Source organism: Empidonax traillii, unplaced genomic scaffold (assembly GCF_003031625.1).
Source record: "Empidonax traillii isolate 1590-97213 ecotype Southwest subspecies unplaced genomic scaffold, ASM303162v1 scaffold695:size336133, whole genome shotgun sequence".
In the NCBI taxonomy this organism is placed as follows: Eukaryota; Metazoa; Chordata; class Aves; order Passeriformes; family Tyrannidae; genus Empidonax; species Empidonax traillii.
In genome coordinates, this window is record NW_020955888.1 from 228,463 (window position 1) to 251,162 (window position 22,700).

The 22,700-nt window shown below is 39.0% G+C and overlaps 1 protein-coding gene across 1 annotated transcript in view; it reads right to left on the reverse strand.

Annotated features, from left to right (window-relative positions):
• Window positions 1–22,700, reverse strand: part of LOC114065772 (poly [ADP-ribose] polymerase tankyrase-1) — a 102,992-nt gene that overhangs the window by 6,518 nt on the left and 73,774 nt on the right. Inside the window, exons 10-23 of the mRNA XM_027899918.1 lie at window positions 19,043–19,214; window positions 17,813–17,892; window positions 16,712–16,857; window positions 15,562–15,727; window positions 12,685–12,904; window positions 12,308–12,417; window positions 9,584–9,772; window positions 7,984–8,221; window positions 7,182–7,264; window positions 4,546–4,666; window positions 3,816–3,913; window positions 2,375–2,449; window positions 1,046–1,151; window positions 9–195 (exon numbers count right to left, since the gene is read on the reverse strand). Of these exons, the coding sequence (XP_027755719.1) occupies window positions 9–195; window positions 1,046–1,151; window positions 2,375–2,449; window positions 3,816–3,913; window positions 4,546–4,666; window positions 7,182–7,264; window positions 7,984–8,221; window positions 9,584–9,772; window positions 12,308–12,417; window positions 12,685–12,904; window positions 15,562–15,727; window positions 16,712–16,857; window positions 17,813–17,892; window positions 19,043–19,214 (1,991 nt within the window). The remainder of the gene's footprint in view (window positions 1–8; window positions 196–1,045; window positions 1,152–2,374; window positions 2,450–3,815; window positions 3,914–4,545; window positions 4,667–7,181; window positions 7,265–7,983; window positions 8,222–9,583; window positions 9,773–12,307; window positions 12,418–12,684; window positions 12,905–15,561; window positions 15,728–16,711; window positions 16,858–17,812; window positions 17,893–19,042; window positions 19,215–22,700) is intronic.

A 22,700-nucleotide genomic window follows, 5' to 3' on the forward strand; every position in this document is an offset into this window, starting at 1 on the left:
ACTCATACCTGTGGCAGATATAACAGGACCTGTCTTTGTGTGTGGGACAGCCTGTTCCTCCCCCTATTCCATACACATATTGGTTGCTTTTTGAGGAGTTTTCGGCAAAGTAAATTCCAGCTCCAAACATTCCTCCAATGTATGCATGCCTTTCATCAAATCCTTTGTGAATGATAGCATTTATAAAAGGAGACCCTAGAAGAGAATGACACAAAAAGATATATACTTTTTAAGTTTTATAGTAATACAGGACTCTATGTCAAGAGGAGTTTATCTGCCTCAAATAGACCATTAAATACCAGAAAGCATGCTCAGTCAGCTGGAAGGGGGCGATACCCAGCAGGATGCAGTGATGTGTGGGATTTATCATTATATACCAAAATCCCACGTGTGACTCATATCTTACTCATTTCACAGATCTCATTAAAAGGCTTTCCCCCTACTCACATTTCAATGCAATTTATCTTGTCAGTGCACACCTTCTCCAGCAGTCAGTACTGGTTAAGATGGGGCAAGATGTTAAGACAACCATACCCAAAACCAATTTCCTATACAGAATCATAGAAGAATCTAGGGCAGAAGGACCTTCAGGCAACTGTCATTTGTAGGCACTTCTAAAGAAATCTTGCTGAAACTCGTGGCCGGTTTTGATTCCTTTCCCTGATGCTTGCCTGAATCAGCACCAGGGTAAAACGTTTCTACTGTGTAATGCTCTCCTCATTCAGAAGATACCATCTTTTTCTCACAGCAATGTAACATCCACCCAGCAGCTTTACTGGAAATGACTAAGATACAGCTTAGCAAAAATCCTTCCTTTTTCTTAAAATAACAACAACAACAAAAAGTATTTTTTATCTAGTGTAGCTTTTTGAATTGCAGTAACCATACTCCCCCACCCCAATGCACCCTCTGCCTTTCAAGTGTAGATATACAGTTATTTGTGGAGGATGGTGACGCAGCAACATTACTATTGCCTGTGGGTCCTTGTAGGGTTTAGGTTTTTCTGTTAAATTCCAACACGTACAAAGAGACACTACTTCCTTACCGTGAAACAACATGCGCTCGTTGTGATGGTTATGATTCTCCTCTGAGACCTCCTTCTGTCTGTGACAGAATCTCTCCCGCAACTTCTTGTTCACTACCTTTTGAATCTGCAGGGGTACAGTAAGTCCAACCATACTTGAATTGGAATTGAAATGGAATATAGTTTCACAGAGTTCACATAAATTCGACAGGGAAACTGAGGGCAAGGCATGAAAAGGGTACAAAGAAACCCCTAGTCTGTTCTGCATGCAAGGCTGAAGTCTTTCAAACAACTCTGTAGCACCACTTACGAATGGTTAAAACCAGTGTGAAATTGCAGCTTAAGTTGCCAGGTTTAAGGACAACTTTCAGGTTTCTTCTCTCGAGGCCTGCAACACCATAAAGAGCTAGAAACTGTCTGAATCTCCTTCCCTCTCTGCTTTGAGCTCTGTTGACCAATCTGGTCTAGCTTTTTGAAACTTGCTGTCTAGTTTAGGTTTATTTTTTATGAAAAGAAACAACTTTTGAGGAAAAAATAAGGAGATGTACTGTTTAATCTATCTTGAGGTATTGTTTTAGCCACACGCTCATACTACTGTGGTTTCTCTAAAGGACTTTACCTTTGGCTGGGAGTGGGATGGAAAACAAAGTTTACTTTGGGATGTATGATCTACTGGATGAAGTTGCAAAGGATCCACACAGGTTTCTTTTTCAAACAGATAGGCACCATGGGTTTCCTGGAGCTCAGAAACCAAATTCTGTTCTAATTTCCTGTATTTCCTTCTCCCCCCAAAAAGCAATCAGAAACTGTACTTTCTCTCAGAAAGACAACACTCTGTTTTATGAAATACCAAGGCTTGTAAAACATATTTTTCTAGTTAGCAAAAGCAAAGAAGAAGGTGTCAAGAGGGAAGATTGTATAGGGAGATAGAAACATTTATTAAAAGTCATGATCCTCCTTTCATACATCCTCACCCCCCCCCAAAATCTTCTTTAAATTGATAAGAAAAGACTGCACTGAGAAAAAAACAGATCTGAGTTGCAAAGTCAAATACAGAAGTTATAGACCTCTAAAATTTAATAAGATTGTGAAAAAGTCAGATTCTTCACCATCTGTCTTCAACATCAGTTCTTCATATTCCTTTAAGAGCCCAAGTGGACTCTCCCTCATTTGATGTGCAGAGCGCACATTTAGTCTATTTTTAGCATTTAGCAACTGCTTTAACTCTCTTCATGAGTATTTCAACAAAGAACTTTAATTATAAAAGGATGATCCATTAAACCAATTCTGCCTGCTGGCATAGACACTAACATAACCTATGCCATAAATTTAAGAGGTTTTGAAACTTACCCTGATGACATTGTACCTATTGAAGATACCACCAGCATTTCCACCATCCCGATGCTCCCGGATTGTACTTTGCATCTACATAAAAAACCACACCTGAATGTTCAGCACAAAAGTTTGCTAGCACGGCAAAGTGTCCATGCAGTGTCTCAGAGTATCACTGACAACAACAATGGGCAATGTTGACTGAAAATTAATTAAAAGGTGTAAAAAAACCTGACAGTTTTAAACTGAGGTACACCTTAACTTCTCAAGCACCCAACATGCTATCCTGTTCCATAGTAGAGAAGTTTGATGATGCAATTATCCAATCTTGTAATAAAAATCTACATAGGAAAAAGGAGAATAATGGCACTTGCTATCCAAATTGTATACAACTAGAAAATCTGCCTTAGATTAAAAAAACCCAATCTTTGAAAATGAATATACAAAAGGATCACTTTGTAGTAATAACAAATGTGATTTTAATGAGTTTAGTTTGCATTTCTTAGTGATAGGAAAATGCCTGTACAGTAAATTTTCCTATGTTGTTAGCAGATCCTGAGAATTTTAATGGTTTCATTGTGCCTTTTCCAGAGGTATTTATAGCTACAGCAACAATATTTAGCAACAGTTCAAATAAACAACCCAATTTACTATGGCACACAAGTGACCCTTTCTGTCGGAAAAGTTTATAAAAAAGATCTGCACAAACTCCAGTTTATGAAGTTACTAATAAAAAGTATTCCTGGCTTAACTGGCATCAATACTAAATATCTAGACTTTAAAAAAGACTGTGCTATAGTGTAGGAACATGACACAAATAGCAAATGCACAGTAAAATGGAGTTTCTTCCAAATACAATTCTTCAGGAAGTCTCTTTTCTGTTACAATTTTTGCTTTCAAAATGGTATCTGCTTGTAGTTTACTTAAATAAAAGAGCATGTGTGTGTGGGAGGCAAAATTGCAGTCAATTCTCAATTATCCAAGAGCTGTTTATCTGGGTTACTGATTAACCAAGCCACTGAGACAAGAGAAAACAAGCTGGATCACTTGCAGAAATAGCTTGAGCACAGAAAATGCCCAGAGAATTGTAAGGTCTTGATATCTTGGTCTTTATATATAGCTTTTGATTTTTGCAGGTCCACCTATCTAGGGAAAGCTGTGGAAATTCTTCCTATGAGACAACATTCAAAACACAATGACAACAAATTGTAATAACACTAAGTGAGCGAACAGACCACTCATTAAAAAAATTGGCAGGACACAGCAAAATAATTTCTATCATTGCTCTATGTGAAAAGACAAATGAAGAGGCCTAAACTTCATCTCAGATCTACACAATTCACACACCAAAGCCTATTTCATCACTTTCAAAATGTATTGCACACTTTAGCTCTGACAGGTTATAAATGCAAAGAGAAATATACAGCCACTGGAGCATTAAGAAAGGGACTTGGATTACCTCCTCTTCTACGGACTGATACTCCTTATCATCAGGAGCAAGGTCAAGGAGAATGGTCCCCTGACTCACACAGTGGAAAGTCAAATAAGGATTGGTGCCTGCAAAGAGAAGGAATGAAAAGGAGCAAAAATCAACAGGAAAAATCAATACCAGCTCTATTTGTATCCATTATCATTATTACTCTTCTTAAACAATCCTAGCACAGCAGGAAGTGCAAAATAAACACAAGGCAGAAGCACAACCTCAAGAAGATGAAAGGCCTTTCGTTAGCAGCAGAGGCTTTAAAAGAGAGAAGAAAAATGTGTGCGAGACATAATTGCCCTTTATTGCTTCCACTTGCAACAGAAGCATCTCACAAGTGTGGGGCAGCTAAAACTCCATCAGGTCCACCCTTCAGGATATAACTGGCCTGTTGGTAGGTACATAGGGCAAACCAGTCCAATAGCTCCTGCCTGGGTGAAACAGGGTCCTGAGAAACAGGCACAGCTTCCAAGGCTGCCTCAGGGGTGTCCATTTCATGGAGAGGCAAACGATCACTTGGTCCTCTATCTTCCCTGTATATTCTTTACCTGTCACAACCCACTGAGCCACCAAGTCTGCCAGCAAATACACTTTCCTGACATCTGGATTCTTTCAAGTCCTGGTGACAATGTCTGCGTTTAGAGAAGGTGACTTCTGGGAGCCTGTTGTATGCAACAGTTAGACTAACCAGTAAAAGAGCCATATTTACCTTGCTGCCCTCCGAGAAGTCTCTCCACACCTTTTATTAATTTGTGGCGGTGTCCATATGCATTGATCCCAATTTCTTTAAGCTCCTCATGCCCCATGTCTGCCAACACATCCAGGGTTATCTGGAAAGACCAAAGACCACAAAAATCACTTACCAAACCTGGTCCAACTTCCAAGGCTAGAGACATATCACTTCAGAAAATGTACCACATTCATGGTGCAACCAAGACCTTATACATATATATATGTATGTTTAATGGTTTTTTTCACTTCTAATTGCTGCCACCTTCTGGCAAACCTCTCCCTAACACAGGACCATACCCAGCTGCTACAGTGTGAAGCTGTGCAAAACTTTTACTTTTCTTAGAGTAATTAACAAGAGTTGGTTCTCATAAAAGGTTCTCACAAACATTTTTACTTAGGTAGAAGGAGGATGCAAGGAAATGCTGGGACAAATATGGGAGTATTTTTGAAGCATTCAAGTTTCACAGCGTTGTGCAATTCATTATTTTCACTACACAAGCAGAAATTAATATTCTATAAGCTTACTAATAAACGTCTTTCTCAGATCAACTTGGTTATGGTCTGCTATTACTATGTATCTATATACACATTTGCACTTGCCTGTGTATCAAACCAGTGGGCCATCTATGCTAAATCATGCTCAACTACTCCACTATTTTTGGAAATAATTAACATTGTGAGGACATATACAACTATTCATTTGGTTGCAATACATGAATACATCTACAGTCACCTGGCAAGGTTTTAAATTCCAAGGTCGTGGAGATTATTGGTGGAAGCAAAAAGGTAATAAAACATGATGCCAAAAAAATGTTTTTGGAAAGAACAGGAGATAAAGGCTAAGTAAAGTACTGTGCACTATAAATCAATTGTGCACTGCAATGATTTTATGAAAACCAGAAATATTTCAACTGGAGGAGATAACTGCATGAAATCTACTTGGGAAATTACACATTAAACTAGAATGGGGAGCTCAGCAAATAACGGGAAACAATAGAACTTGATTCAAAAGAAGTTGTATTACTAGCACAATTTGAATTGCAGGTATAAACTCTGTCCACTACAAACCAAACATCATTAATTCAAAAGAAAGCATCTCAAGCAAGGAACTAATAGATACACTGAACATCTGTCCAACTGAGCAGAAAACAACCCCACTGGGATCGTTGTGGAAAAGCCACTGCAGACATTCATCATGTGCAGCAGAACATTAAAAAGTACAGAAAAACCCAAATACTAGAAAGCATCAGGAGGAAAGTAGAGCCAAGGTGAAAAAGTGCACGCAGTTACTGCAGTGCTTGCAAAAACCAGCTTAAAACAATAAGCTTGAAGAAGATGAGCTTGTTTTTACTGCAAAGAAACTTACAAGAGTACCTAAATGGTTTCAAAATTATGAATATAGTGAATCCGATTTGCATTATTAAATCTTATTAGCCAGGGAAAATCTTAAAACAGGTTAGGAGTTAAGGAAGCAAAAGTATAACAAAACCAGCAAGGCAATAGGAAAGTGTGAAAAATAATAAGATGAGAAATATGAGAAGAGTATAGGTAGGTTTGAGGTTGGTTTCCTTCTTAATTAAAACAGTTCCAAATTAAAGAGCTTATGCTTCATATACAAGAAAGGGAAGAAATTATGTGATATTTTAACTTTGGAGAGATATCTCCTAGAATATTTCACAGAAATAGTTGGAACTTCTGTAAGCAATATATTACATTTCAAACCTTTTTTTTCCTGATCCCTCAGTAAAGGATAAGCAGCAGAGGTCAGAGGAAAAAATAATCATCACATTCAGTCTCTTGCACCTGTACCTTTCACTTCCATCATGAATCCATGCAAACAAATTTATTTAACTGTAACATCTTAAATTTAAGAAACGGTACATAAAAAGAGTCTACAAATACATTACGGGTACTTCTGCTCTAAAACGTAATGTAAGGTTGAGAAACTGTTACATGAGTTGTACTCCTTTCTTATATTATGAAATATTGATAAATTGCAGGTTTTTTTCCCTACCTCTCAATGCCATTTGAAACTTCTTAGCCCTGCAAAATCCAGTTAATGCAATGGTCCAAACATAATAGAAACGTAGTTTCTGATTCTTTAATGTGACTATGCCCTTGCAAACTAGATTCTTATTTCAGCATCCAGTCAAACTGGAGGGTTTCCTAGATCTAACCAGAATACCACATGCAGCACTACAGGTGGTGAAAAGTTCTTCTGGCTATCAAGACTGCTGAAGGACAAGTGCAGGTTACATTCCAACCTAACCTTTGTTATACGCATCATGTTTGAAGTTCAGAAGGTCCAATGTAACGTTCAGAATACAAGCCAAATTGGCAGTCATAGTGTATGTATGTATGTGAAAGTGAAACACTGGACACCTGAATCAAACAACAGAAGATATTCTCACAGGTTTCTCAACTTTACTGTAATGTATATGGCAACTCATTTGCAGAAAACTGAAAGAAAACTTGGGCATACTTATTTTTCTGCAGATGTGAAGTTGCAGTTTTTTCTTTCACTTTTTCAATTACAAAATGAAAACGTGGCCCAAATTTATTAGGTTAGTTTACCTCTTAAACATGCAAACAGAGATGAGGCTGGCCACTTACCTGTTCTGTCTCAAAGATGTCCCGAAGGTGTTCAAGACCCAGGCTTTTTAGGAACTGGGTAATGTTCATGTCAAGACCAGAAACTACAAGAGAAGAAATGAGTCTTTATATCCTATGCATGAGAATTAAAAACAGCCAAACCAAACCAACCAACTTAAAAAAATAATCAATACCACTGATTTTTTTTCTCTCAAAATTCCATAGTCTTGATTCTTTTTACAATTTGTCTATGCCTGTAACAAACAATCCACTTCCACTGTGTCAAAGCTCTGTGTAAAGCTCATCACTGTTCCCTCTTCAGAATGAACTATTAAAAGCACAAGCCATCTGTGACAAATGCAGGTTCATACTGCTAAGAGAAGGAAAGGAAGGGTGGGTGTATTTTTGCTATGTGAGCATCCAGATGCTGACCTAAAACATGGATTCCAGACACTAATTAGAAAGTTTAAAAGGTCTTAGCAAAGTCCCTCAGCCATCACAATCATAATTGCTTAATCAAAATAATTCTTATTGGATTTTCTTTATAAAATCAACAATGAACATCTGGGTACCTAATCAGATCTGCCTTTGTAGTCAGACCTAATCACTGACAGCAAACATAGATGAACAGTCAACAGTGCTCCTAGCAGAGCATGTGAAAACAGAGAGAGCATCAGGCACCTTAAAAATGTAGGTAACAGTTCAAGCTGCACAAGTTGCATTTTCTGGCTAATTGGAAATGATTTCCAGATAAAGCAAGGCCTGCTGTGATACTAAACTACTGTATTTCTAGCAATGTAAACTTGTCCAGCAGCAAATGCACCTTCTCCTTCCTTCCTGTCAGTTCCTGCTGCTCCATCACCAGCATTTGATGCCCCTCCTACGGCTAGTTCTGCCAGTGGCCCAGTGAGGTTATCTATACTGCTGGCAGCAGAGAGGCAGGACGGTGTGGATGCTGGTGAAATCACAGAGGCACTAACAACAGTAGCTTGAGGCTTGAAGCATGTAGGCAAAGCTTCTGGAGGCATCGCATCTATCAGCAAAGCTCGGATATCGTCAGCCTGAAAAACAGAAAGAACATCCAACATAAGATCCTACTATCATAAGCCACCAATTTCTGGAAATAATTTTCATTTTCATTTGTTTTAATTGATTGGTCTCTTCCCCATTAGAAAGAAAACTGCCAACTGTTGTTACAGGGGCATTCATGGTTGCAAGAACATTTTCATTCACTGCTCAGACACAGGTGAATTGGGTTCTCCCCATTTTTTAAAGATATGTAAGAAGGTACACCTAATTTCCTTTCTGACACTGATATTATAGGTGTTAAAGCCAGGAAGAACAATACAGCAACTTGATCTGAAATCCTTCTGAACCTAGGCCAGGAAATGCCTTCTCATAATTTCTCTGTCAAGTTCAACTTCAGCTGAAGCACTTTGCACTGGAACAAGGTTTCAGTGGAAAGACTACCACTGCCTTTGCTAAAATCACATCTCATAGTGTTAGAATAGGAAAAAAAAAAAGACATGAGCTCAGGAGAAGTACGAACTTAGCTAACAATTTAGCCTTTATTGACTAAATAAAGAAAGACCCTCATCTTCTAGAATTTCCCCCTTGCAAGTTCTTGTAGAACAGAACAAAACAAGACATCCTTGTTTTCCCTCAGAGAAATTGAATAATTTTCATATCCTTCATCACAAAGCAAGTTTTTTAAAGATCAGATTACTCCGGGGGATATTTCTTGAACTCTCCATAAATAAATCAATGACCTTAAAAGATACTCACAATGTAACTAGACACAGCACCCAATTTGGATGCATGATCTATTCCATCAAGATTGGTTAACCTGGGACATAACATGTTCATGTAAATTTATTAGGCTTTTCAAGCAGCCACCACTAACAAGAACGTTTACATATGCCAGTTTCAGAAAAAGTTTGACAGCCACCCACAAATTTCAGAATGTTGTTTTGGAGTTACAAAAAAAAAAAAAAAAAAAAAGGACTGAGGTAATGTGGAGGCACTAAGTGTACTCATCCTCTAAATGATCCCATTTCTCTAAAGGCCCATCTGGTGTTCCTCCTAGGTTCAAAGAAATGATCATCAACAGTATACAGACTGACCATCATCAGAGACATTTCATAAAGTTTTATTTCTGGAAACGAGATATTGATCCCAGGATTAAATCCTTAAGCAGAAGTAAACCTTAAATCACAAGCCACGTTAAGACCTCAGCCAAAGGAAAATGCCTGGACTGATGGGTAAAAAAATCACACACAGGCATTCTGGAGATGCTCTTCTCTCTCCACCTCAGCACAATGAAAGCTGAGGACCCCCGATGTCATGGAACCAGAGAAAGGAACTTAACATGCAGAACAAATCCTCCAGAGCAGACTATGGTTGCCATGCTAACATGAACTTACTGTTGCCAGGTCTAATGGTGTCTGACCCTCTTGATTCTTCATGGTTGGATCTGCTCCATGAGCTAATAGCAGAGCACAGAGCTGTGTCCTTCCTTTTTGTGCAGCTTCATGCAATGGTGTGAACGCCCATTTATCTGTTGCATTTACACATGTATTGTATTTGATCAAGAGTGCTGCTATATCCACATGCTGGAAAACAAGAACATCTTAATCAACATGACACTGGTAAAACATGTATTTCCTTTTTCATGCTGGAGGTAACCGTGGCTAGAGACCCCTGTAGTTTCTCTTTCCTTTAACTCCTTCTGCCTTCTGTGTCCACGCAGCAGCACATTTCTTCAGGTGCCAGTTTATATTGCAGCTCCACAGTCATCTGGATCTGTGCGCTACCAGATCATTCACCAGTACATTAATAACTGGGATCAGGCACAGAATTATATTTCTGTCAAATCACCCTAAGTACATGGCATGAAGTTTGTGTCACCTGCAGAAGCAGATATGATACTTGATCCTGCATTAAAAAAACTATTCAGGGACAAATTTGAACTGGAAAATTTACGGGGATGCAACATTCATGATACAACACCAGAAGTTCTAAGGATCAATGTGTTGTGCTACTGTCTGTACACAGAAGAACATGTACTGTCTGTACACAGAAGTCTCCATTGTTGTACTTTTTTTCTTGCAACTTCTTGCAAGACTTTGAACATATCTGTGCCAACACAGATTAGTTCTTTCTTCAATCACATTTTATGAGAGCTGTAATTGATAAAATGCATTATGAGTGTCATAAGGGACAACTGTTTTACACGGGTTATAAAAGTAATGAACTTGTAACCCCACACTTCCAACAATATCCCATCCTTAGAGTCTCCCAAGTAAAAAGAGTATGGAAAACTGGCAAATGAAATTTTTGCCTGTCTCCGACAAGTAGGGTTTTTTTGTGCAATACAGCTAAGAAATAAAAAAGCATATAGTCAAAATGAGTGGGTAGGAGCATGAAACACTGAAACACTAAAGCAGAAGCACAAACACTTGCCAATGGATTTCATTTTTCCCCTCAATGGCAATTAAATGACTCTTTGTAACTCTCACAAAACAGCTTGCTTTTGGAACAAGTGTGGTTTGAAAATACTGGAGAATTATTTTTCCTCTCTACAACTTTCAAACTTTTAAAGCAATTGCTGTTACTGTGATTTTTCTGCTGCAGGAAGACCTATTAAGGGTCACACAGCATGAAGTACTGGATGGGAGAATTGAAGATACTTTGTGAGGAAAAGGCAGAGCCTACCAAACCTGCGAGCTATGAACCTGTGAAACCAGTACTCATCTCTCTACCTCCCATCACAGAGATCTAAACAGGCTGATGACAGCTCAGAGAGAAGTGTGGGATGCCGCAGGAAAGATATACAGCAACTCTTAACTAAATAAGCCGATGGAAAAGCACTAAACGCTGCCTAGTTAACTCTTCTAGAGAAAGTAATTAGATTGGCATTATGAATTTTAGAAGTGATAATCAGCTTAAATGAATTTCTAACATTTATCTGAGCCAGTAATGGATGCTTTGGCTTCACGTGTAATTTGTGTTTTAGTTTCCCATGCCAGAACACGATCTTTGCAACAAAATTTATCTCTAGATCTAAGCAACATCCTCGAAATTAATACTTACAGGATTAAGTATATGATAAACAATATTGCTTGGTATTAGGACCCAGTAACATAAAAGAATTCTGTGTTGTATTTCTAATATTTCATAAGGATTTGGAGCTTTTTGCTCTTTAGGACAGTAGGAACCCAGACTGACCTAAAGAACCAATGCAAATGATGTAGAATGAGTTTCATTCATGCTCTTCTTAAAAACAAGGTGAACACTGTACTTTTTATTTCAACTCGTGGCTCTATTATGGTCATCTCTCCCAGATTTTGCTGGTCTTGTGCCAGGCCAGGGAGTAACAGACAAAGCATATCATGAGACCATCAAAAAACACTACAACTTTTTGAGCTTCATGTCTTCTGTGTGACTGCAAGCACACTGCTAGGAGCTTCTCAAGCACTGCCTCTGTACAATTACTTGCACTAGATTTCTTCCTCACCTCATCCACAGCTAACAACTGCTTATAAGGAATCCACCAGGCATCTGTGCAACCAGTACACAGATGCTCCCTTCTATATGGAGGAAGAAGGGCCTGCCTCATCCAAAATGGCTTCAATCTGCCACTGCACCCCCACTGCAGCAGATGGCTTGCCCTGAAGGGCAACCATATTATGAACTCAGTAGCCCTTCAACCCTGTAGCAGTGGCTTCCCACCAGACACCAGCCGCAACAGACTTCACTTCCCTATCATCACCTGCACATGATCCCCTGGTATTTTTCTCTTTCTTCCATCTAAGTCTTTCAGAGATAACTTGAGCTTTTTGTTTCCAATGTCACCCCAAACTTAACCATGTTCAATCCTATGCATCTGTTTACCTGCATAAAAGCTATGTTGTAGTGATCTTTCCAAACTGCAGCCTTTAACTGCTACAGCACACCTGAATCTGTGTCTTATTTAGATCTGTACGGCTGCAAACAGGACTCACAACAGCAACTTAGCCCAACAAATACTTCACACCCTCAAAACCGGAACTATTTTCACAGGAAGACAGCTGCAATATATCTGGCTTTGGAGATGACTTCAAGGAGTTCCTTGATGGTCTACTTACAGCAAGAATGCCTGCACCTACCCCATAGGATGCTGCATTGTGTAGGGGGATTAATCCTCCTTTGTCCTGGGCATTAACATCAGCACCATGCTCAAGAAGGTATTCAGCTACTTCCAAATTGTTGTAACCAGCTGCAGAAAAGCATAGGAAAAGAAATCTGGTATTAGGACAGCTAAACTAAAGAAAAATATTAGACAGAAAAGCTAAGGCAATTTTTCAACTGCAAAAGTTCCTCTTCCCTAGTAACTGTATTACCTCCTGAAATACAGATGCCACTCTTTGTACAGGACAGTTCTCTGAGGAACTCCTCCTATACCAGTCCAGGTTGAAAGATATCTGTAGCCCTACCACAAACATACAAACCACAAATATACCACAAAACCTGGTGAGTCACCCACCTGCAAGGTGTAGCGGTGTTGAATTTCTTCCCTGGGTGTCTCTGCAATTGATATTTTCTTGAGTACATAACTTCTGCACTCGTGCCAGGCACCCCTTCTTGGCAGCATCTAGCAAGGCAGCGTCTCCTCGCAGTAAGTCCTGGATATCTGTGTCCCCTTCTTTCACCAAATCTAGAGGAGTGTTCCCATCTCGATTCTTTTTCGTTGGATCAGCTCCATGCTGCAAAGAGCAAAGCCAAATGCTACTGTCACAATCATGAGCAGAGCAGTGAACATAAGTGTGTAGCTATTTCATGGAACAAGATAGAAGGCAGGAGATTTGCTGACCCACCACCATGAAGTAACTGCACATGAGACTAAATTCGGGAGGCTGAGGCCTAACAGCACTAGTCTGAAACAGCTGTATGAATCTCAGCTCCACAGGCAAGAATGGCAATCCTCTGCAAGAGCTACCACTGCTCTGCTTGCAACTGAAGTACGTTCAGAACCATGTCCTGCATAAAGCTATCTCCCACTGTCACAGCAGGGACCGAAGAAAAGCCAACTGCAAGTACTTTGTTGCCAGTCCTCCCCTTCTCCTGAAAACTGGCAGGAATCAAACGGCTGGCAGAGGTATTTCCTCGGCACAAATTTCTGAGCTAGCAAAGCCAGGCTCCAAGTTTTACTAACTGCTAAAAGGCACTTGTTTCAGAAGGGAATTAGAAAAATACTCTTTTCTACACATTCCAATAGATAACAGCACCATCTTAAGCAGTTTACAGGTCCTCAAAAGCAGTAAAGAAAAATTCTGGTGGACAAGTGGAGGTGGATGACTGCTGGAGTATATCTGTGCTGGTAAAACAAGCAGATCAGGCAGTGATAAGAACACAGTACTGGAGCACTGGGAGATGAGAAGGGGAACATACAACTATATAGAACATATGGTGTGAGTCATGTCCACATTCACTTTTGTGGGAGGACAGCTCCTTCCCTATTCACTCTCAGCAGCAGTGGAAAAAAACAAAGATAGATAAGGCAGAGGCAGCTGCTGGCACTGTATTCTCTGACTGGCCTCTTTGGAATAATCAAACAAGTGGTCCAACCCCTGCCAGCAAGTCTGCCCTACCATTTCCCACTGGACATGCTGGCTAATCTGTGTCAGTGTGAGCCATGGGGAATGAGCTGGGAATGTGGAGAACTGAAGGAATTAACTGCCTTGTATTTGGAAGCAGCACAACTATGCTCAGGGTGTAAAGGATAAACAGCAAGGAAGAGAAAGGGACAGAGTATTGATTACACAGAACCAGTTCCACATCTGTGGTTCTTTTAGGAAGAGAGCACTCTTTGCACAAAGCCCTTTAAACTGCAATGACTTCTCCAATACATGACCTTAAATCCCTTAATTTAAAACTCATCAAAATTGGAAATATTCAAATATGTTCCAGAAAAAGTATCTGAATGAAGAGGCAGTGTCTTCTGAGACCCCTTCCAAGGCACAGAAGCAAATGAAGGCGGTAATTTTAAAGAAAGGTGATGAAAAAAGACAGTGTCTCCAAAATGCCAGTATATTTTTGTTTCCTTCTTCAAGCAGACCAGGAGAGAAGGAGCACAAGTCAGGAGGATTCAAGCTCAACATCCACAACTCAGCAGAAATGACAACACTGCCAGCTGGCATAAGAGACACAGAGGAGAAACCTGGTGCAAACTGCAGTGTGAGCACATCTCCACGGACACCCAGAGCCTTTACAAATCTATCACCTTAGGGGCATATTTTAGCTCTTGTGCAAGAGTGATTAAAAAAAAAAAAAAATCAGCACTTTTCTATTTCCCATTGCACATCCATTCAGGATCCTTTGAACACAAAATATTGCTAAGTTGCCAGTGGAATGATCAGAAAAGGCCAGAGACCTCCAGTGTCTATAACCAACACTGTGCTTATATCTTCTGGTTCCTGCTGTAGACGTGTTTCAAACTAACTAATTTTTTGGAATAATAAACGAGATAGGAGGGAAATAGCAGTGCTTTGCTGCAGCAAATGAAAGGTTGCTGGGGAAGATCCTCATTATTTTAAGACTATGCATATTCTGACTTACTCTCATTTTAAATGATGTGCTTCAGAGGGACATAAGTAGGCAAGGCTGAAACCAGGAAATAGGACTGACAAGAAATTCTACTCTAGCACCCTCTCACCCTCCCACGGCAGGATATGACCTTATCTTAAGAAGTTTCTCAGACTCATGTTTCTCACTGGAAACATCTTTGCATTACCTCATGCTTTTTAAAGGTTCTTCCACTAAGTATTATGAATATTTATGCCACAGTATATTATTTTGCATTTTCTCCAGAAGCTTGATAAATTATACATTAACATAACAGTTTTAAACTTCTCTCATACCAAGCACCATTTAGGACCCACCTTCAGTTATTGCTCTGTAACACACCTGCAGAAGTATTAACAAAATTTACTTAAATGCAGTAACTGTTCCAGAAAGGGATGGATAGGGCAAGGTGGGAGTTTTGTATTTCTACACAAATTCAGCTGTTTTTTCCAGTTTGAGAGTCTTGTCCTGCTTGGCTAATAGTATTAATACATGTGCTCCAAAGGGTACCTGTACTGATGATTCTTTGTAAGAAACCAGATGAAAATTAATTTAAAGATACCACAAGAACTCACTGACTGCTATTAACTTTGCATTAATAATCTTCAGAAAAATAAACATACATGAATTTAAGGACTGTTGTACTTTAAGCTCAGATGGAAATTAAGCACCACCTTCTCAACCCCTCCTTCTCTCCCCCCCACCCCAAAACACAGCACTGTAACAGCTACTGAGAAGAAATTAACTTTACCCTAGCTAAACCCAGAACAAATACACATCTGAGAACTCCAGCACATACTTTTAAAAGCAGTTTGCAGATTTCATATTTTCCTTTTGCTGCTGCTTCATGTAGAGGAGTGAATTTCCACAGGTCTGCCACGTTGACAGAAGCACCGTGCCTCACTAGGAGTTCAGCCACTTCGTAGTGTCCATAAGAACAGGCGTTGTGCAGGGGTACTAAGCCACTAATCAAAGAGAAAGTATTAATAGCTAAAGAGAAAAAAATCCAATATGCAATCCTATAAAGTTCCAGTAGATAAAACTCCCACTTTCACCAGACTTTATTAGTATCTTTTGGTCTTTCCAGTTTTCATGGGTTTATTTCTCTGTTATTAAAATATCAATTAAAACTTAATTATCTTCCCTCGGTTCTCATCCATGAGACTTTTAAATACTTAGCAAGCCCAGGTGTTATTGCTTCCACAAGCATGTAACTTCAATGCTGTTAACAACAGCCAAAAACTAAACTGCAAGACCCACTGTGATTCTGAGTTTGGTACTGAGTGTAAATTTCAGAAAAGATATAACACTATATAGTGTTTGAAGTACAGTTATTAGGTAAGCACTGCACACCTGGTAGATACAGAAAGATACCCAAACATTTCTTTCAGGAAGAGTCTGAAAATTCAGTATGGGAAATTAATTATCCCCCACCCTGAACTAATATATTGGAGTGAAAGATCAAACATAATCATGCTATTCTACATGACTGCTTTGCAATTAATGCAAAAACCTGTAAAATGGTTCATATAATTTAACCGAATATTAACTCAATAAATAACTAACTTAATAATAAAAGCTAACTAATAGAATTAGGAAAATGACCACAGATAACCCTGGTATTTTACCCCATTCTATTCAAAACAAATTTTAGATCACCTAAAACAAGTCAAAGGCTGCTTTTAAGCACAACAAAGTCTCCAAGATGGGCAAAAGGGAGAAGTATCATGTACTATAGTGTATGTGACAGTGGCTTTGCCAGAAAGCAAAGTATGCCTCAATGGTCTATAGATCTCCCTGCAGCACAGGAACAAAGCAGAACATGAAGAAAGGAAAGGGAAAAATTTTCAAGAGAAAAACGTGATGGTTACTCAGACCTGAGCAAAATGAATACGCAGGATATAAGTCTCACAGTAACAGAAAACAGCATCTCATGGAATTCAATGTACCCTTTATCTTTGGCATGCACATCTGCTCCATGGTGCAACAGATACTCCACCACTGATACACGGTTATATCCTGCAGCAAAGTGCAGTGGCGTTGAATGACGGCCTTCCAGATCTCTACAATTCACATTCTGAGGGCTGCAAAGTTGCTGCAAAGACAAAAACAGCCCAAATCTAGTACAGAACTAAACCAAACAAATAGAAAAACTCCACAAAACCAAACGACGACAACAAAACAGCAACAAAACAAGCCCAAAAGAAGAAGCCTAAACTACCACCTCCAAAGACCCCAAACCATTTATTATTATATACAAATTTTCAGAATTTAAATATCAGGAAATTTGTTTCCACTTATATAATGTTAAAAAAATAACTGTTCTAAATTTATGGCTGAAAGTACCTCTATAATAAAACAAGACTTAAATGATGGAAGCAGTATGAGGAAGTTCTTAAAGTATTAGAAAGGGTGAACCTCTATATCGTCAAGTACCAGTTTCAAGGCCATTTAATTTTTTCCAGATATGTTACCATTTCCAGCCTATGTTGCCTTCAGAAATCTAGAAATATTGAACTTAGCAATCAGAGGAGCTGCTGGCGCACAAAACTGCTGCTGTTTGAATATTAATATATATCATGTTGAAGCTCAAGGCAGGAATGTATGCAGAACAGTCTGTCTGCAGGCCGTTTTGCCCACACACCAAGTATGGAAGACAAGATCAAACCTTCCTATGACGTTGGGAGTCTGTGGCCTGACCCTTCACCTTCAGATTAAGGATGGCTTAAAATAAGAAGTCTGCTACTTGTTAATAGTGTTTGCTTGCCTTCTGATTGAATCATGCACTTGAGGCTTGCTTCTGCTAAACTGATTCTGCACATCACAGGGTTCACTTCAAAGAATTATGGCTACATCTGAGTCCACCAAAGACATGGTTGTGTGAAGGACTGGTAAAATGAACAACCAAAAACTCAAGAGAAGCACACCTCAACATTTTTTATGATGTACCATTCACTTGGCACTACATCCATGACTGTCATAGCAGAGGCTTCCACAAGCCTTGCACAGCGATGCAAAGTGGAAAATTAACATGAAATGCTCAAACCTACCTTCACAGTTTCCAAGTCTCCAGCTTTGGATGCTTCTAACAACCGATAATCCACATCTGATGTGCGCACAGGTGTACTTTCTACCCAGGGAAAAAGATGGTTTAGGATTACTTAGGATAATTTAGTTATATTAACTTGTGCTCAACTTATTTTTCAAACTTGGGGGGTGGAGTTGGTTTGTTGTAGTCTGTAAAAACGCAGTTGGGGTTGTGATGTTCAACAAAACAGCTGAATAAGGAGTCTTAGTTTCAGTGTAAACCAGTAAGTTTTCGATTTTAGAACTGACATTCTTCTCTCTCAATCCACATACATACATTCATGTGCACATTTTAATCAGGTAATGCTACCTGTGTAACCAGCTACATCTCAGGAGTGGGTACACTTCAAAACAGTCCTTCCTTGTACTGGTATAAAATGTCTTTTTTTTTTTTTTTTTTATCCTAAGACAATAAAGTTGAAAACATTGGAGGAAATGGAGTTTCTAGCAACCACAGGTCTTCTCACCTATCTAGATATGTGCCTTTCCTTGAGTACCTGTACATCTCACTGTAAGGTGAGTTACTTCCTCTGTAATTGCTACTGATGCAATTATTCTTCTCTGTACTTGCAAAAATTCAAATGTAACATGGAGAAGAGGATGCAAACCCTTAAGAACTTACAGGAAAACCAGTGGCACCCTCTTTAAACATCTATTCACTTTTTCAATGCAGGATATAAACAAACTGTTATCTACACAGTATCCAAAGCGCTTTTAACAATAAAATCTTTCTCTGTTGGACAAGTGAGAGATTTGAAGTAAAAGTCCTAACAGCTTAGCAAATATCAGTATTTTTCTGCCAGTAATACTCTGCTTGTGACTGCTGAAGTATGGAGTACTTAATAGGGAGGCTGATGAAGGGAAAAAGGTTTCCCACATGCTCAGCAATATTCCAGTTGCCTTGGAACTTGCTACCAAAAAAGCCACCAAACTCCCTACCTGTGCCTTCCTACAACCTCCCTGTATAGCGGTATGCTCTAAATCTACAAAAGGTTTATTTTCTTCCCAATTTGCACAAAGTCATTGAACTGAGCACAGCTTTTTATTTATGTATTTCTTTATTTTCTGACAAGTATCACACAGGGATAGATGAGAAAACTACTGCAAGTCTCTTACATTGAAAAAGAAATAAGATCCAAAGCTGTAGAGGGAGAAACCGAAGTTCAAATACACAATCCTTTATTTTTACCCACCACTTAGAATCTGTTGCACTGCTTCATTTCCCATCTGTGCTGCTGTGAAGCCTTGTAAAGAGATGATGGAGGGATCAGAGCCGTAACTCAGCAACAGCCGGCAGGTTTGCAAGTGACCTGCTAACGCAGCCCTGTGCAACGCTGTTTGACCAAGTGTGTCCAGTGCATTCATCTGAAAAATCAGCGGCAATATAAAATAAAACACTCTTATAATTAAGAGCCTGCACCTGCCCCTGTCCTTAATAAGAATAATTTTCTGGCAGACATATTTACCTATCAGTTCCTCTGCACTGCAATTAAACAAAACCAAATGACAAAATAGGTAAACACTCCAAAGGAAAAATAATTCACCAAAGATATTTTCCTGTCTTTTAACAACGGAGGTTATTTGTTTGCAGAGCTAGCAGACAACACAGGATCCCCAAAGCCATACTTAAAATAGCAATCGAGCTTTTGACAAATTCGATGAAGCTGATCTTATGCAAGAAAAGTAAAACTATCACAGAAGAGGAGAAGGATGTAAATAGTTTACCAACAATTCAAAGACCTTCCAGCTTTAAGGAAATTACCATCTCTCATTCTCAGAAGGAGAAGTAACTCAACATTACACACTACCAAATATTAATGCAAAACAAAGATGTCCAAATAGGAATTCTATGAAGGGTGGGGGAAATAAACTTGGATACAACAGTCCACTTCCTCCTTGGTTTTTGTGCCTTTACAGAAATGTCAAGTATAACTGGATATAATTCTACTCAATACAGGATTGCATAAACAAGCAAAATGGAGTATTGCTTTCAAAGAGTATGAGATAATGGAAACATATCTGTCTGTCAAGATCTAAAAGAGTACCTAAATAACTAGAAGCATCTCCACTGGTACACTATCAAAGAAAGGAAGAGAATAATAGAGCTTTAAAAAGCGGAAAAACACCCCTATGAAAATAACCTTTCAAGAAGATACTCTATACCTAGCAGCAATTCATTACAAATTTAAATGCAAATGCCCAGCAGCTTTTTTACCACTTTATGAAACACAGAACTACTCTATATTCTCTGCAAGCAACTCAGAACCTGTTATCTGTTTCCAAGCCTACAGATTGCAGGCTGTGAACTGCATGCATAATAGACTTTGTTCCTGTAAAAACCCCACCCTTCTACCTTCTCAAAACCTTTGTGGTAGCAGCAAACAAAGGCTTTGCTTGTTATTTATCACCTAAAATGCAGCACACAAACCCTACTACATTTCCACAAAAACAAGTGAAAAAATGTTTTAGGTAAGACACATATCCTAAATGAAATTTAATTAGAGGAGTAACTGTGTAAAGCTCTACTACCAAATTGAGTAAAAAATTAATTAAAATACCTGCAATACTACAATATCAAGACACAGGAAAGAATAAAGAACAACCAATTGAATAAAGAAAAGTATGATTCGATATTGTCTGAAACTATTTTACAGACTGGTAAAACAAAAATTTCTCAGATCACAAACCTCTCTTGCAGGAAGATGGACAGGACAACAGTTCTGCTTTCTTCTAATTGTGCTCGGCTCATGGCACTCTAATAGGATTGCCCTAAAAGTTTTGTTTCAAATAAAAAACTCACTACTATCGTGAATATTAAATAGATGGTGAATGTCCCAAATCCATCATTTTGTTCAGATGAGGATCCTCACCTGCTTCAGGACACTGGATACCTTTCTGCACTGTGAAGGGCACAGAGAAAAGCAGAAGTCTGGGGCTATACATGTTTAGTGATGGTAAAGGCAGAATGAAATGATATTTGTGAACTCTGGAAGTAGCTGATAACAATGTTCAGCCAAGAAAGAAAATCATAAGTAATGTCTTCTTTAACACTGAATCCCCTGTGTTAAACATGCCTGTACTGAACAAACTGTAGAAGCAACAGCAGCAAGGTATTTCACACTGCAGAATTTGATACTGACTGAGTCCCTGGAAAAAATGTTAATATTCATTTGAAAAGAACACTGTGAGAGTCATCAGAGCCTTTATCTCACATGTCTTATCCAGGTCTCCTTTCACCTCTAAATCATTATCTTTGCCAACAATCAATTCTAGTGGCAGAAGAACGTCAGCCATTTGAAGAAATACCTGCTTACTTCTGAGACAAAAAGGGCTGCAGCTGACGGAGGGATGCATGCACTAAATGCAGCTGCTCTTTACTTCAGGAGCAGAATTATGCTTTGTAGGGCAATTTCACTGGGAATGTGTTCACTTCGGAGCAGGTCTTCTCTCACCAATAACGCAACACTTGTCTAAAACCAACCAAAGAATGTATTCCAATAAGGTTGGAAGCAACAGGATTTATTTCCAAATGAAAATCAACTTGAGCACTACAAATTGAAATACAAACCTGAGATTAAAGTCTCATAAAAACCAAACCTGGTAGAGCATATGCTTGGCTTAACCAATGTTTGATACCAGGTCTAAAAACATATGCCCTCTCAAATTCAGAACCCAAGTTTAAACCCTGTTTGACAAAATATAAAATATCCAAGGTGTACTGCCTTATTTGTGCATCAGGAAGGCAGATTGTTCCAGCTGCACTTATCAAACATGATAAATATTCATTTGGTCCCCTTCATAAGCAGCCTGAAATTAGAAGGCTCACAGCTCTGAATTATTTTACAGGCAAGTTTTCTGCAAGGAGTTAAAAATGACAGGTTTGACAGCTTTTATTTCACAGGACACCAGCTTTCAATCTGATTTTTTCACCTTTTAGCATGAAAGCAGTCATTCCACTGCTCAAAACACAACATAAAAGCAAAATGCAGTTATCAAATGGAGAGTTTTTAAGTAAGGCTTTTCACAGAAGGATACTGTCCTATACAGTATTTCCCAGTGTAGACTTCCTTCTGTTCTTCCCTTTCATCCCCTTCCTTTCCTTTTCCCCGTTCTGAACCGACACAGTAGAGAAATGGAAATGGCCATGTATCATCAGACACTGCAGAGATTTCCCTTTCCCTCACTGGTGCTCTCTTGGAGCAATGTACACAGTTACAGCAATATTTCCTTGGCTGCCAGGCACTTGTGGCAGCTCAACAGCTGGGACCTGTTCAGGAAACATTTTTTGCAAGACCTCATAATCATATCAGCTTTCTGTCAATATCAAATGTTCCAAATATCCTCCTACTCCTTGATACTACAGCAGCACAAAAAGCAACAGCTTCCAAGCACTGCAACTTTCTCTGTGAAATCTTTCTGGAAGATATACACTCTAAAAATCACATGTGAAACTTGTGCTCTGACAACTGTTCCAGTATCACAGTATCATTCCCTGCAGTGCAAGTGTTCTAACTGCTCTCCTAATGAATTAATTCTGAAGACAAGTTGCAGCATGCCTTGTGTCTTTGTGCATTGCTAACAATAAACATAACAGGAGTGAAGAGTCACTGGTGACAATTTTAAGCTCTGTCAGCAGGAAAAAAGGCAGTAAAAAAAGGGTCAGTTTCACTCTGAAAGCTCTTGCATGATCCAGTCAGATGTTCCACAACTGCCTCTTCTGCATAAAAGCTTAAGATTAATGTCAGGATGTTTGCATGTCTCAGCAGTGAGAAAACGTGAACTGCTCAATCACAATAGATCACACAGTTCTTCACATTGTTAACTGTCATAGTCCAGAACCTACTTCATGAA